The following is a 15,829-nucleotide window of genomic DNA, read 5'->3' on the forward strand; positions in this document are numbered from 1 at the left end:
AATTTGATTTTTCCCCTTGTTTTGGGTCAGTCGAAAACTTTCACTCGGTCGAAGCGCTTGGTGCAGATTTCAACCTTTCTTCTTGAAACGTCTTTCCAGTAAAACGAGCTTTACAGTTGGGACTGAAACATTGTTTCGTGCCAGGAAAACGGAATTTTTCCTTTGGCAAATGTCAGCGTTCTGAAACCCCGAACGTTTGATTGCTTTGTTTTCCCTCAACATTATTTTCAAGCTGGGAAATTCGTTGCGCCCGACCCTGTCTCGCTAACTGCCATTTTTTCTGATGCCAAAACTATTCACTGAACAAGTCCCAAGCAGCTCTAATCACTGCCCCTGCTGTCCAGCTGGGGAAACTGAGGCATAGGGCAGCTAACTGCCTTGCCTTAACTCAGCAGCAGCAGAACCGGAATAAAACCCAGGTCTTCTGACTCCCAGCCTAACGCTTTATCTACTGGACAACATCCAGTGCCTGGTTGCCCCACTGGGCAACGCTGCCCATTAGAAAGCATTTGCTTCTGGGGGGGCGTCTCCGCAGCTGGGCGGTGAAAGGGTTAAGACTGGACGTGGGTGGCTTTGTTTGAAACCCCCCCCCCCCGCCAGTTGGCTCCCCACGAGGGCTCATTAAGCTAGCCCTCTGACCCCCTGCCCAGGGAGATTAATAATTCAGGCTGACTCCAGAGAGCCAGTAATAACTTCTCTCCCCTCCCTCCCTCCCTCCCTCCTCCTCTTCTCTCCCTCTGCCTCTCCCCTCCCGTCTCCACCACTCACTGTGCAGCGGGGATGGAGCTGGGCTCAGGAGCTGTCTAACTCTGCTGGGGGCCGGGGCGCAGGCTCACTCGCTGAGGAGCAGAGGGAGAGACCCTGCCGGGCTGGAAGAAGGCAGGGGGGCACACAGCACGGTTCTCCCTGCGCTCAGTTCAGGGGGAGAGCGAGACGTGGACTCGGAGACTCCGCTGGGAAGCGGGAGAGAGCGACGGTGCGATGGACCCCAAGGATCGCAAGAAGATCCAGTTCTCCGTCCCGGCACCCCCCAGCCAGCTGGACCCCAGGGCAGTGGACATGGTAAGGGGAGCGTGTCGGGACTGGGGGGTGACAGGGCAGGGGGCAGTGACACAGCGGAGAAATGCTGGGTTCTAGGGCTGGCGCCTGCTTGCTAGGGTCACACACGCACCCCGGTGCGAACAGGCACATGCTCCTAGACAGTCCCTCACAGGTCCAGTCACACACACACGTGAGGAAACACAATTCACACACCCGGTCACTCAGCCGCTCGGGTACACTCGCCCCTGTGCACACTCACCTAGCCCTTTGCACACACTCATCCCTTCTGCACACCCACCCGCAAAACCAGTGCAAACAAACTCACGCCCCAGGCCACTCGTGCGCGCCCCAGGTTCGTACGCCCAGCCGTGCATGCACTAAAATGCACAGTGGTCTGTGCACCCTGCATCCCTCACACCCCCAGCCAGCCAGGACACCGGCACACCAAACAACCTTCCATCTAAAAAAAATAAAAAATCAAGGGTACGCACCCCGCCGTGACACACCCATGCCCAGCGCACACTCACATACACACACGTCCTTCACGCTCACACGCCAACAAGCAGCGGGCGGGATCCACTGCTGGTGTGAATCAGTGCGGCTATATTGACATCAGTGGGGCTGATTTACACCAGCTGAGCATCAGACCCTACCTACCTAATGCCCCCCGATCCCGCTGTCTGAGCACAGCCCCGGGAAAGCACCATGCCCCCATCTGTGCCTTCCCTGCTCAGCCCTAACTCCATTTCCTGTCCTAGAGCCGGTCAGCAGGCTGAGGCATCTGGGCATGAAAGGGCTGGAATTTCATAAAAGGCACCTTAGTCCCTTAGCAGCCAGGAGGGCAGAACCTGAGCTTTTTGCAGAAACATGCCCCTGGAGTGAGACCAGCCGTTCGGGTGCTGGCCAGTCACCACGCAGGGTTAAATCCGGTGCTGGCCAGTCACCACGCAGGGTTAAATCCGGCTGCAAAATCCTCCCCCAGCTGCACAGGTGAGGGTGAGTTGTGTTTGTCAAGCCCAGGTGCCTCCAGACAGGCAGCATTGAGGACTGGATTTGCTGAATCCAGATGCGACTTGGGTCCGGGCCCTACGAGCCCCCAGCAAAGAGCAGAAGGGTGGGGAGGGTGTCAGATCAAAGTTCCCCCTGTCTTGGGGGGCCTCCTGCCTGCCTGCCTGAGCTAGGTGGCTTCCGAGTTCCAGGCTGGGTCAGGTGAGATTACAGACGGTGCATGCCAGGCAGGGCGCTGGAACGACTTGTAGAGGGGTGTGTGTGTGGGGGTGGGGGTGCTGAGAGCCACTGAACCAAACTGTAACCCCTGGATATAATGGAATCCACTTCAAGCCAGGGGGTGCGGCAGCCCCCTTCCCCCCCCCCCAGTCCCCCTCGTTCCAGCACCTATGATGCCAGATGCAATTTCACAAGCAAACCCGGGTTCCGCTCGCGCTGGTGATCCTCGTGAATTGCAAGTCTAACCAATACACTCCCCCCTCCAGCCACATAACCGGCCCAGTGCCTATGTGTTACTGGAGAGGAGCGTGACCTCAGGGTTATCGGTCAGAGATGAAACTTGGTTTCCGTTCCAGGCGTGGGAGTAGTTTGACTCCTATATTTGGGGGGGCAGCTCCAGTCAGGCCAATGGCCCGTCAAGTTACCATCTCATGGAAGTCGGATGCCCCATGTGACCTGAGTTCATGGGCCTCCATCTGGTGGACCTGCGTCCATGTGACAAATCGCACCATTAGCACCAGCTGGCCTCTGTTAGCAGCCGCAACAGGGAGACCAAAGGGCTGCGGAGCCTGATTTCCCTTCCCTTCATGTGGGGGCACCAGCCAGGCCAGGGATGAGGCTGCCGTGGTGGTCCCAGCAGCTTGCCCTGATGCTGCCCCACCTGTGCCCCCAGAATGGCCCGAACTGCCCCCCTGTAAGATGCACTCAGCTTTGATCTCACTTTCTCCAGGTGCTTGGCCCCACCAGCCTGGCCTCTGCGAGAGCCGATCTCTCTCCCTTCATCCCGCTGGGCTGGACTGACCAGCCCCTGCAGCGGGACTGCCTGCCCCATCTTCTCCTACCACCTCCTCGCGAGGGAGGCCCTGGGCTTAGACGCTTCCCTGCTCAATAAACCGGGGATGCGGAGAACTTGGTACATCCCCAGGCCCGAGCCCCTTACATCTCCCGTCTCACACTCGCGTACACACGCTAGATTGTGTACATACACACTGATACACAACGCCAACACACACGCAGCGCCCATCTCACACACAATCACTTACACTCCGATACATACCAAGGCACACACCACTCAGCCACTTCCCCACAAAGCCAACTCACGCGCCCACACAAGGTCACTTACACACAGATACACAAAACTAACACCCCAACTTACACACCCGACACCCATGTAAAATCAATGCACACACTAGATCACTCTGACTCTCTCTCTCTCTCGCACACCTCCCCACAAGGGTGTTAGGATTGTCAGCCAGCCTGGCCAGCCCCAGGCATTCCAAAACCACAAGTCAAAGTCCCCCCAGAATATCACAAGATAGGCTAAAAAATCATGAGTTTTTTTTAAACTAAATAAACTGGGGGTTCTTTTTATTCGCCTGCCGGTTTCTGAGACTTCACCTGTGTCACGTTTCCCTGCTTTCCCCAGCAGCCACGGGGGGGCTGCAAACGTCCTTATTTTTAAAAATTGAAATCGGAGATGTTTGTGATTCCAAGGGCCAGGGCTGTCCAATGTCGAGAGAGAAAATCGCGAGCGCTGGCTGCTCTGTATCTTCAAAGGGCTCCCAGAGGACGTGCAATGTCCAGTGTGGCAGGGCTGGAAACCTGCTCCTACCCCTTGGGAAATCCCCGTTGGCTGTAGCTGTTGCAGGGCTTATAACCTGTAGAGGGTAAATATGTGCAAGTCCAATGCTGCCCAGTAGAGGGCGGTGATGATACGTACATTGTAAGGTTTGTCTGCGGCTTTGTGGTATAGCCAGGTGGTGGACTAGATGAACTTGCCTGGCTTAGGGTGCTGGGTTAGAGGGCCAGTGGGGGGCTGGAGAGGGCATGTGATGGTGAAGGGTTACCTGAGGGGTGCAGGATTTTATTATTATTGGTATTACTGTAGCACCCGGGAGTTCAAGTCCTGCTCCAGGGGGCTGTTGCGCTAGGTGCTGTACAAACACACAATTAACAGCTCGCCTCTGCCCCCAAGGAGCTGGCAAGCGAAGCATAACACCAGAGATGGGGTCAGACAGGGGAGCGCCAGGAAACAATGAGACAATATTGGTCAGCTGGGATATCCGGGCCCCTGCGGCCTAACTGTTACCGTGCTCTTCGTAGGCATCGGCACCAAGGATGTCGGAGGGGGCTCCCTGGCTGAGCATCCCGCTGCCCCGGTGCCATGTCCTGGGGACCACAACAACGGCTCTGATGGGGGGGGGTGTAGTGGAGGCCGGGGAAACCTGTTCCCTGTGGGCCCGAACGAAGCGAGGTGGAGGGGGGGAGGGAGCAAGGAGTGATCACCTCTCATCACCCCCACCCCGAATGGTGATGTTCAAATCATTCTCCTCCCCTGTTTAGATCCGGCGCCGGAGGCCCACGCCCGCCATGCTCTTCCAGATGTCGGAGCACTCGTCCCCGGGTGAGTCTGCTCTGGGCGGGGGTCGTGGCCTCCGTCCCAGCCAGGGGGGGACACGGCACAGAACGTGCGGGAGGCCAGGCAGAGGGAGGTCTCCACAGAGGCAGCGGCTCAGCCACCATCAGGGCCCTCATCGGCCTTTCTGGAGGGGAGGAGAGGGCTGGGGGGAGCCAGGTCACAGCTGGTGGTGGCTGGGCCTGGGGGGCGGGGGGGGGCTCTCGTGGCCATCGCCAGCTAGCTGAGGCGCGCCGGGGCAGCGGGGCGGGTGACCCCTTGCCTGGGAGAAGAGGGATTGAAGCCTGAGGACTCCCCACCCCAACGCCCCCTCCTGGTCCCAGGGGATCCCCCTCCCCTCCCAGCCTGGAGGGCGAATCCCAGACTGAGAGGCCTGGAGGGATGCCCGAGGCGGCTCTCGGTGCCCAGCAGAGTGGGTCTGGCTCTGGGCTGCTATGGCCTGGCGCCGCGGCCCATGGTGGTGCTGGCAGGGGACTCTCTCCCCATTTGGGCACCTCCCTGCCTGGCGACCTCACTGCAGCCTTGCCTGAGGCTGGCATGGGGGCTGGGGCGAGTGCCTGGCCTTGGGGCCCTGAACCGAAGAGGCATTTGCCTTCTGTTCTCAGCAGTTCTGGCCCCAAGCACCCGGGGAACTGGGCCCCTCTCTGACCAGGAGTGGGTGCCCCCTGCGGCCGTCCCGCTCCCCTGGCTTGTGTCCTGATTCTCTTTTTCTTCTTCCCTCCTCTCTCCCGCCCTCTTCCTCGTGCAGAAGAGGATTATTCCCCATACCAGGTCAGTGACGGGGCCCTGCGCGGAGGGAGCGGGGAGGATGGGCTGGGTGAATGGAGACGCAGTAAAACGACCAACCCAGGCTCTGACCTGTATCGGCAGCCCCAGGAGCCCCCGCCACCGGCGTCAGGTGGGAGGGTGGAGGCAGTGGCAACCCGGATGCTACAAAGGCCCCTTCCTCCAGTGGTGTGACTGGCTCAGAACAGGCACAAACGCGGCCTCCGGGCCATGACCCGTCCCCAGAGAGACTCATCCCAGTTCACCCATTGGTGGAAAAACCTGCTCCCCTGGCATTGCCCGAGCTTGGGCGTGGGGCTCAGGGCATGGGACACGGAGAGGCTAAGGATCAGAATAGCAGCGGGATGGCAGGTCAGGCGTGTGGGGCATTGGCAGAGCTGTGCATTGGACTAGTGGGGGACCGTCGGTCAGGATGGAGGGGCATTGGCAGGGGAAGCTTGCGCTGGTCGCGTACAGCTGCTGCTTTCGGTCGCTACCTATCAGGAGCCCTGCAAGGCACCGCGGTTATTCAGCATTGATTAAGGGAGAAAATGTCAGGGCACCCCCGGCTCATGGCCTTGGGCCTTTTCCTTGCCCTTGTGAAGCCAGCATGACCATGGTAGATTGCATGGTGCAAAGTTACCTTGGAAGTTCCCAAACAACTTGAGCTGCCGCAAAGCCCAGCTCAATCCCCAGGCTCCAGGAGCTCGCAGCCAAAGATTCTCTCGGCCCACATTTTCCATGACTTCTCCTTGATCTCGAATGAAATGAAATTCCTTAATGCACGGCAAAGCGCTAAGCTGTAATGGGAGGTGAAGAAGTGAACAGGAGCCAGGAATCTGAAGCTTAGGAACCGGTTAAGGGTTTGGCTGCTGTTCAAGCCCCCCCCCCCCATGATGCAGAGAACTCACAGTTCGTTACTGCAGTGGATTTGCGACATAGCTCATCATTGCCACATACTTTCGCCACCTCGCAGTGTACTAACAAAACCAGCCCCTGGCTGGCGGCCATGGACAGTGCCATACGGAACCTTTCACCTCCGTGTGGCCAGTTCAAATCCTGCCCCAGCTCGGTATTGACGGTGAATGAAACTTGTAACCATCTGATGGGTGTTTGACAATGGCCTCAGCCCAGCCCCACAATAGCAAGTGGCACTAACTGGCCTGTCTGAGGAGGGACATCCCACAACCTGCTCTCAGACACAGTCCACTCACATGAGTTAGAATCCAAACTCCCCCGGCCTCCCCCGAGCACCATCCCGACTCCTTGGAGTCTCAGGAATTGACAGTGAAGCAAAGTTCACTTCAAACCCCTTTTCCTCAGGGCTGGCAGCTCCTAGGGCTCCTCCTCTAGGAAATCTCAGCCCACCCTCTAGATCCTCTCTCTCCAGAAAGCCACTCCCACTTCTCTCCCACCCAGGTGGGGTAAGGAGCCAGTTGCTTCCTGGAGTGAACAGAACTGTGCTCCGGTCTGACACACACTGGCAGTGCAGTGACCGCACCGTCCCTGTTCTGTGCAGAGAGGCCCTCGGATCCTCAAAGATGTTTAGGTGCCAAACTCCCAGTGATGTCAGGGATAGTTAAATACCTTTGCAGTGTTGCCGCTGTATCAGTCCCAGGATATGAGAGAGATGAGCTTGGGGAGGGAATATCTTTTATTGGACCAGCTTCTGTTGGTGAGAAAGGAGCTTTCATGCCACACCGAGCTCTCCCTCAGGCCGGGGGAAGGCACTCCCAGAGCATCCCAGCTAGATACAAGATGGAACAGGCTGTTAAACATAAGGAGTGAACACATGTTGCAAGAAACCATTCAACCTGAAGTGGGCAACTCCATTCGTAGGCCCATGTTCACGGGAGACTCTTGCTTTCTCTGCTCTGCTACGGTTGACAATCCATTCTCCTCCCTTCCAGAGAACGCTGGGCGAGGGCCACCTGCTTAAAGCAAAGAGGACCAACCCGTGTGTCTACACGCCTCCCTCTCTTAAAGGTACAGGTGCTTTCATTTCATCCTTTGCAAAAAGAGAGCCTGGGAGCCGCGGTGAAATTCACCCCTGTGCCGAAAGACAGTGCAAAGTCTATGCATCACCTACGTCCCACTTCACCCACAAGGTCTATGTATCACTCGAGTTCTGCTTCATCCCCATGGGATGCGTGGCCTTTTCACTGCCCGCTGCACAGCAGCGTGTTCCATCCTCATTCACTCACCTCCTTGTTGATAGACACCTTCTTGGTCTTCCATCAGCTTGGGGGCAGTGAATCTTACCTGGTCAGTTTCACTTCCTGCTTCTAGTCAGTTTCACATTTCCCTGCAGCCAGTTTCGGTTTCCAAAAGCTACAAGGGAAAAGTTCAAATCCTTAAAGGCCACAAAATCCTTTGGATCATAACTTTGGCGCTTCAACTGCTGCTGCAGAGCCGGGGGAGCCAGCACATTGTTTAGTCGTCCCCCCCCATACCCCATTAAAAATAGCCAGTGTGTTTTATTTTAAATGCCTCAGAGCTGAGTGGCGGTAATTGTGCAGCACTTTAAAAATGCTAAAAGCTCTGCAGAGGTCAAATAAGCCCAGCAGCAGCCAGAAAAGGAAGCGAAATAATTCCATTCCTGTTCTACGGGCAGGGAAACTGAGGCACAGAGAGGGGCAGTGACTTGCACTAGGGCCACACAGCAAGTCTGTGGCTCAGCTGGGCTTAGAATAGGGAGATCCTGGCTGCCAGACCCGTGTTCACTCCACTAGTCCCGGCTCCCTCTTTACAGAGGCTTTGTGTTTAAAAAAAAGACAGAGTTTGAGACCCAGAATGTGTTCCCTCTGCGATTCTGACAGTTATATGGTCCGATCTTGGGGGTTAAAGAGCTGTGCTTTTCTCTCTGGGTTTGCCTATGGCCAAGTTGTCTTCATCAGCAAAAGACCTTTGTTGCCTTTTGTGAGCAATGGGCCAGCATATATTTTGTGCATTGCTGATATCCCACTTAAGCTTATTTTGAAGTCGTTAAATGGGACTTAGATGGTACATGAGGTTTTGGGAAGGACCCTCTCCGCCGAGGTGAATGTTTCTCGCTTCCTCCCAAGTTCTCTTCCATTATTATATTACAGGAGCTTGTGGAGGCCAACCAGATTGAGCCCCGTTGTGCTAAGCTCTGTACAAATACTTCTTCTGGCTGATTTCAGTGGAGTTAACAGGCTTGGCCCTGTTTTTCTTAGCAAGGGTCCCTGTCGGAGCTGTCAGATGTTGCCAGGTGAAAGAGTGTAATGTACCAACCCCACACCAAACCCAAATCTCTCATTAGCACCTTTTGAGCTGAACGAGCGACAATGGGAAAATCAGAGGGCCCGGTTCTCCTCTCTCCTCTTCCCAGTGTAAATCAGGAGCGACATGTCGGGAGCGGGTGGAGTTACACCAATGTCAGAGCGAGATGAATCAGGCCCAGCGTGTTTACTGACATGATCTATTTAAAGCCCTAATTTGACGCCGTGTGTGCGTTCGACAATCTGTCTGTGCTGCAGACGCTGCCAGGTATTTAAGAGTTTACTGCCCCACAGGGATCTCGTTGCAGGGTGCGTGGCGATGGGGCCACCTCAACAGGGGGTGAGATCCAGAGAGAGGGTCCTCGCTGCGCCTAGCTCACCCCTTCTGACTGCCGCCCTGGGGATCTCAGTGCGCAGGGCAGACAGCCTGGAGTTCAGGCTCACCCCCACTCCCACGTTACAGACGGGGAAACCGAGGCCTGGAGCGGGGCCATGAATGGTGAATAGTGGGGATGAGGAGTGGATTTAGGCAACACGTTTCTTGCTCGGCTGCTTCTCCCTCTCCCACACATACACAATCACCCAGTTTCGCTCCTGCACACTCATACGCACACACACTGTCTCTCTCTCGCACGCACGCACACACACTGCGTCAAGCTCGCACATACGTGCACACACGCTCTGTACCGTACATAGCAATTTCCCATCAGCCGCATGCTCCCACATAATCCGCACGCATCTATTGTTCTCACCTGTCTCTGTCACATCTCGGGTTCTGTGAAATCTGCCAGGACTCGGGCTCTGCTCTTCCTCCCCCGTGTTCCCTCCCAGCCCCCTGCTTTGTTCCGGCACGTTGCCTCCCGCATGGCAGCGAGAGAGGGAAGGACCCAGATGGTGCTGGGGGGCTGCGTTACCTGCTGGAGCTGAGGCCTATGGGGCTATAGAGGGGTGTGTAATTTGCGGGAAGCAAGGGGGAAATCATGCCCTGGGTCGATATCGCTCACAAAACGGGCATCCCAGAGGGAGCAGGGCTAGAGAAGGGCCCAGCCTGGATGATCCTGGGCCAGCAAAGGCCACACAGCTTGGAAAAACCCCAAAGCGCCTTGGGCTCAGACCCTCAGCTGATGTGAACCAGGGGTGCCTCTGGCGCAGGGGTGCCCCTTCACACCAGTGGAGGATCCAGCCCCGAATCTGGCTTTGTTTCAGCTCCACATGGTGAAATCCATCAAGGCCAGGACCAAGTCTCTCACACCCAAGATTTCTCTGGGACGTAAATGCTGTGTGCGTCACGGGGCACGTCTACACTGCAGTCTGAGCCCCGGTCAGCTGACTCACAGGGTTCGGGCTGCAGGCCTGAAAATAGCCAGGGGGACATGCAGGCTTGGGCTGAAGCCCAGGCTCTGGGAGCCGCCCCGTGCAGCAGTTTTACTGCCCTGCAGCCCAGGCCTGTGTCAGCTGACCCGGGCCAGCTGTGGCCCTGCCATGGGTCTTTTCCTGCTGTGCAGATGGACCCAAGGAGTCACAGGATTCATCAGAGTTTAAGGCCAGAAGGGACAATGGGCTCCTGTAGTCTGGCCCCTTGTAAATTTCACCCAGTTACCCCCGTGCCGAGCCCAGGGAATTGTTAACCCCCCCTCCCCCGGGAAGTTTTACAGCCTTGTGCCTTTAAAATGACCCACCCAAGGGCCAGTTCTTCAGCTTCCTATGGCCCCTGTGATCTGGAAGCCCCGTGCCCCATGAATCGTCCCCTTTCCACGGCCAGTGCTGGGAGCAGGACAGGGTGGACAGGGGCAGGAGGGGGTATGGCCAGGGTGTTCCCATGCCCCGCTCCCCTGGGTGGCTCCGATGCCTGTTGGCCATGGGGGCTCAAGGCCCCTCTAACTCTGTCCAGGGCCAGAGCAGGCCCCAGGCCTAGAGAGGCGCATCCCTCTCTCCCTTCGGTCCCCGTGCCAGCGCTGGGGTGAATCAGGGCCCAAGGGTCAGTGGAATGAAGAGAGGGTCAATATTGCCCAGCCTTTAGTACAGCAGGGGCTGGGATGGTCTGTTCCAGCCTGGCCTCGGGGCATCCCAGCCAGTGTTGGGGAGCCCCGAGCGTCGGCCATGCCGATCGCTGGCCCTCCGGCCGCCGAGCCGGCCGCTCTGGCTTGGCTCCTGCCTCTTGGCTCCCATGCAGGCACTGGCTGGTTTCAAGGCCGGCAGGAGGGGGAGGCCCAGCAGGCTCCTTTGTGCTGCCTTCAAGGCTGGAGGAGGGTGCTCCCCCACCCCCCGCTTTGCCATCACTCTATCTCTCCCCCTGAGCTTATCACTAAGTTCTCTGGCTCCTCTCCCAACCGCCCGCACTCCCCTTCAGTGCATTGGCAGCAGCTCAGGCAGCTGGGCTGGGTGCAGCGTTAGCTGCCTCAGAGCCAGTGGAGGCTGAAGTGTGGCCCCGGGGGCAGGGGGGGTGCTCTGGCACAGCCTCCCTCTCCTCTAATCCAGGGGGGAGTCAGCAGGACCCCGCCCGCCATTCCCCCTGCCCTCAGTCCTGCTTTACTGGTGGAACAAGCTAACTGGCGTGTTAAAGGGACAGTGGCTTCAGGTCGCACCTGCCCAGGCCCAGCTGGGATTTGGCCTCCCGGTTCCCGCTGCCTCAGTTCCTAGGATCAAGGGGGTTGAGACACCTACACTGACCAGCCCAGGATAGAATCCAGGCCCCTGCTCTAACCACTGGACCATACTCCCTCTCAGAGCCAGGAATAGAAGCCAGTTGGGGCCCCCAACCCTGTGATCCAGCCACTAGACTGTATTCCCTCTCCCCACCACGAACAGAACTCAGCCGTCCTGACTGCCGGGAGGCCCCTGCTTTATCCAACGTACCCCACTTCCTCCTGCAGCTACAAACCAAGAAACCTGACTCCCTTGCCTCCTGCTGTAATCCACAGCCAGGAAGAGACCCCAGGAATCCTGCCTCCCTGTCCCCCCTTTATCCCCAAACCCCTATTTCCCCTCGGCTCACAGCTGCGATAGCACTTGCATTTCAGACGGCTGCTGAGTGCCCGTAACCACCTCTTTCCAGCCCTGTCCCCAGCCCCTTAGCTCCCACAAAGCAACTGTTTCCTCGTTCTTCAGCCTGGGCAGGGATGTAGATCTCAGCCAGGGATGGGACCCGCCTTGTTTGGGGAAATAAAACCGATCCGCGAGACAGAGACAAGCGTCCACTGTTGACAGGGTTCTCAGCAGGCCCGACGAGAGGGGGGAAAGCCTGTACAAATTACCGGGGCCCGGCGGTCTGGAAGGGGGCCCAGGGCCCGGCTTCCCCGGCCCTGTTTAGCCAGCCTGCCCTTGCTGGGGGGCCCGGAAATTTTTTTCCACCTCGGAGGCCCTGGTTCTCAGCAGCCCCAATTGTCAGCTGAGCTCAGCTCGCATTGAGGCGTCTAAGTAAGGACTCGCCCCCCCACTGTGACGCCACGGCCGGGTTTTCAGGTCGGGGGTGATCTCCGGCCTGGGAGGGCAGGTGCTGGCTCGGACGGGGTGGCAATTCCGTGCTGTTCGCACCGTCTCAAGGTCACTGATAAAGCACCAGGGTCTCTAGGGAGGGGGTGTGGAGGAGCAGGCCGCAGAGGCTTTGTCTACGCTGCAGCTGGGAGCGGATCGCCCAGCTCATGTAAGCAGACTCGTGCTAGCAGTCGGGGGGTTCTCAAGCCGAGGGGGCCGGGGGTGCTTGAAAGCTCGAGCACCTGCCTGAGCCGGAAGATCCATGCACCGCGCTAGCGCGAGTCTGTCTGCCTGGGCCGGGAGGCTGGTTCCCAGCTGCAGTGTGAACATTACGTAGCGTGTTCCCCTGGGGCAGTATGAGCTCTATAGCCTAGGGTCACCCAGAGGGGGGGCAAGTGGGGCAATTTGCCCCAGGCCCCGCAGGGGCCCCCACAAGAAGTATTCTATAGTATTGCAACTTTTTTTTATGGAAGAGGCCCCCAAAATTGCTTTGCCCCAGGCCCCCTGAATCCTCTGGGCGGCCCTGCACCCAGCTGCAAACTCCCCTGGCTGGGAAGTTAGTGGCTGGCGCTGGTTTCACGAAGGCTGCCACGCTGCTTGGAACCCTGTTGAGCCGCCTCTGTACCGCAGCCAGGGCGAGCAGGTAGGAAGGTTCCCCACTTCGTCCCGTGGTGGTGAAGGGGAGGAGGCGGATGAAGACCCGGACCCGGTCAGCATGTCCAGTGCTCAAAGCGCTGAGGCAGCGCCGGATTCATTTGAGGGAGGGAGGGTTTTGCCCCGTGTGCTTTGTCTGTTTCACTGGCCGTGAAGCTAATTCCTCTTGCCCACCGGGCTGTGAGCGGCAGCGTGATCTGCTGATGGGCCAATCATCCCGGTGGGAGCTGGCGCCGTATTAAATCCTGGGTGCTTCCCCACTTCACTTCCTGGCCAGGTTTTCCGCTCTGGCTCGTTTGATGCTTCATGAGATCCTGTGGAGCCCTTCAAAGAGGGGCGCTAGGGGTATGTCTACAGTGGGGGGTCTCATCGCCCAGGCTCCAGACAGAGCCCAAACATCTCCACTGCAATTTGAGAGCCCCGCAAGCCCAGATCAGCTGACCCCGGCTCTGAGACTGGGTGTGGACAGCTGACCTCTGAGCTTTCATATGATCCCCAGGCAGGCTGGGTCGTGGGAAGCTGCAGCATTGAGTTGTTACTCTGAAGCTGCGTGTCTCCAATCTGCTGGCCGGTCCGTTAGCAGGCTAGACGCGTCTGTCCGGAGCACACGCGCGCACACACACACACACAGTCTGGGGCGGGGGGGCGAGCGTATGCAGGCACTGACATTTGCTGTCGTAGGGCTGCCCTGTGTACTGCACTGAGCCGGCGTACCCAGAGGTTTGCCAGGGCTGGGTTTCCAGGCACATATGCAGATTGGTTCAGCAGAGGGCTGATTTGTGCAGGCCTGGTGGGTCTCTACCCTGCAACCAGGCTTCGCTGCTCCCAGGAGGAGATTGCCTCCTCCGCTGGGTCCGCTAGTCCGGGGAGAACCAAGGGCATCCAGAAAGCAGCTCCGCAAACACGCCCAGAGCGCAGGGGGATCAGAGCTCAGGCACTGATGCTTCTGTGAAGGCGCTGTCAGCACCTGCCGAGCCCACCACCTGGGGAACTGCCCTGCAATGACAAACCCGTGCCCGTGGGCCTGCGATTACTAGCCACCCACAATAGCCAAACAGTGTTCACGTGTCACAGCACTTACAAGCAACCCTGTAACAAACAGGCTGGCATGCACATGGGATGGAGGGGAAAAACTGGTCAGGAAACAAACTTTAGGTTCACAGGTGGTGTTACCGTAACACCAGTGGTGTGAAGAATACATTGGTAATGTCCTTGATAGAGCTCAGACTTGATAACATTCTCTCAGCAACTGAAATCAGGTTTAACTCCTCTGAAATCAGTGTGTAAACTTGGGAATAAAACTGATGCGAGTGAAAGAAGAATCTGGTCTGTGTGGAGTTTCGAGAGAAAGGTGACATAGTTAGAAGACAGGCCTGGGAGCCAGGACTCCTGGGTTCTGTTCCAGCTCTAGCCACTGACTGGGTTTGATCTCAGGTAAGTGACTTCCTTGCTCAGTGCCTCAGTTTCCCCCCATCTGTGCAGCAGGGATAGCACTGACCTGCTGTGAGGGAGGCTGTGAATGTGATCTGGGGGTTGTGAAGTGCTTTGCCATCCTACAGTATAATACACCCAGAGAGATGGCTAGTGGGGTGTGGCTCCCGTCTCTCGGATCCCGCCGCACTCCACCACTTGGTGCCGGAGACCACAGAGGCTGGGTCGCCTGGAACCTGCACTGGCTGGACCCGGCTCCCACTGGCACGACATGGCTCTTTCCCCCCCCCCCCCCTTGTGCATTCCAGCCATGCAGCGCATTGTGCAGTCGCACCTGGAGGCCGGCAGCGGCCTGGAGGACGAGGAGGCTGCCGAGCAGGAGGACAGCTCCGAAGGGGAGGCCGAGGACGACAAGCCCTGTGACCCAGACGACATCGACTCCGAGATCCCCGGCCCGTGTGAACTCGAGAGCAGCGGCGCTCCTGGTAAGAGACGTGCAGGATAAATAGCCACTTGCGGGGAGGCAGGGGGCAGGAGCAAGTGGTGTAGGGCTGCAGGTGCAGGCAGGTGCCCCTGAACTCGGCCCCACCAGGTTCCCTGCTCTGGGTCTGCACATCCTGCAGCGCCCAAAATTCCCGCTTAGGGGCAGCTAGTTGGCCTGCATCCCAGTGGCAGCAGTTGGTACTGCAACTTGCCGTACAGCCATGTAACACAGCGGTGCCATTGCCTGGGAAGAGGGGTAATGGAAAACCAGAGGGGAAGCTCAGGTCGTTAGATCTTCCCTCAGGAGGGGAGCCCAGGGCCGTGCGATGCAGCGTGATCCTGTCCTACAAGGACGGGTCTGGGAGCCAGGCAGACGGGCGTCTAGTCCTGGATCCCGTAAGGTTGGCGCTATGTTTCCAACAGCCCCGGGAGAATGGTCCTTTGCAAATCATGCAGCCAAGAAACGTAGCCAATGGCTGGCGGCTGCTGCAGCTCTCCCTTCACTGCCAGGCTGGGACTCAGGAGAGGTGCTTTCCGGCTGACCTTGGGGACCTGCTCTGGGCCTCAGTTTCTCCATGTGGGGACAGTGCTAGACGCCAGCACACATCACAGCTCTCTGGCTAGCAGGGTTGTCCCATTCGGTATCACGGCGATGGGAATTGCTGCTTTCCTCCCTGTGCTGAGTCCATCCCTGGGGTGCCTCGCGAAGCCTGAGGAGCCGTCCCTGAACCGGAGAGCGGGACGAGCCATCGGTTTAGGCTCAGCGGGAGCTGCGGGATGACTCGTCCCGCTCCTGGCTGCCAGTGTTGGCGGAGAGTTCGTATCTGTTCTCCAGCTCAAAGGGTGGCTCAGCAGTTCCCAGGGCATTTTGCTGGCCTTGCTCTGCTGAGATTCCTCTTTGAAAGAAGGAGGTTTCCAAGCCTGGTGCCCTGGGGCAATGGATCCCTGTGCAGGGCTCAGCTGCTTAGGTTCCCTGGATGCTCAGATATCCGGGGACGAGCACCACCAGACTCCAGCAGGGACACCAGTGCAAAGTCGCTCAGGGATGCTACCCGATCAGAGCCCAGAATAGGCTGGTCAAAGGCCCTGGGGTGGA

The 15,829-nt window shown here is 58.1% G+C and overlaps 1 protein-coding gene across 1 annotated transcript in view; it reads left to right on the plus strand.

Annotated features, from left to right (window-relative positions):
- The window catches only part of PPP1R1B (protein phosphatase 1 regulatory inhibitor subunit 1B), a 35,303-nt gene that overhangs the window by 10,983 nt on the left and 8,491 nt on the right, over positions 1–15,829 (plus strand). The window contains exons 2-6 of the mRNA XM_039517031.1: positions 776–1,062; positions 4,612–4,672; positions 5,433–5,455; positions 7,360–7,435; positions 14,559–14,735. Coding sequence (XP_039372965.1) covers positions 982–1,062; positions 4,612–4,672; positions 5,433–5,455; positions 7,360–7,435; positions 14,559–14,735 — 418 coding nt within the window. The 5' untranslated portion in view covers positions 776–981. The remainder of the gene's footprint in view (positions 1–775; positions 1,063–4,611; positions 4,673–5,432; positions 5,456–7,359; positions 7,436–14,558; positions 14,736–15,829) is intronic.

The sequence above is a fragment of the Mauremys reevesii genome, linkage group 27 (genome assembly GCF_016161935.1).
Source record: "Mauremys reevesii isolate NIE-2019 linkage group 27, ASM1616193v1, whole genome shotgun sequence".
In the NCBI taxonomy this organism is placed as follows: domain Eukaryota; kingdom Metazoa; phylum Chordata; order Testudines; family Geoemydidae; genus Mauremys; species Mauremys reevesii.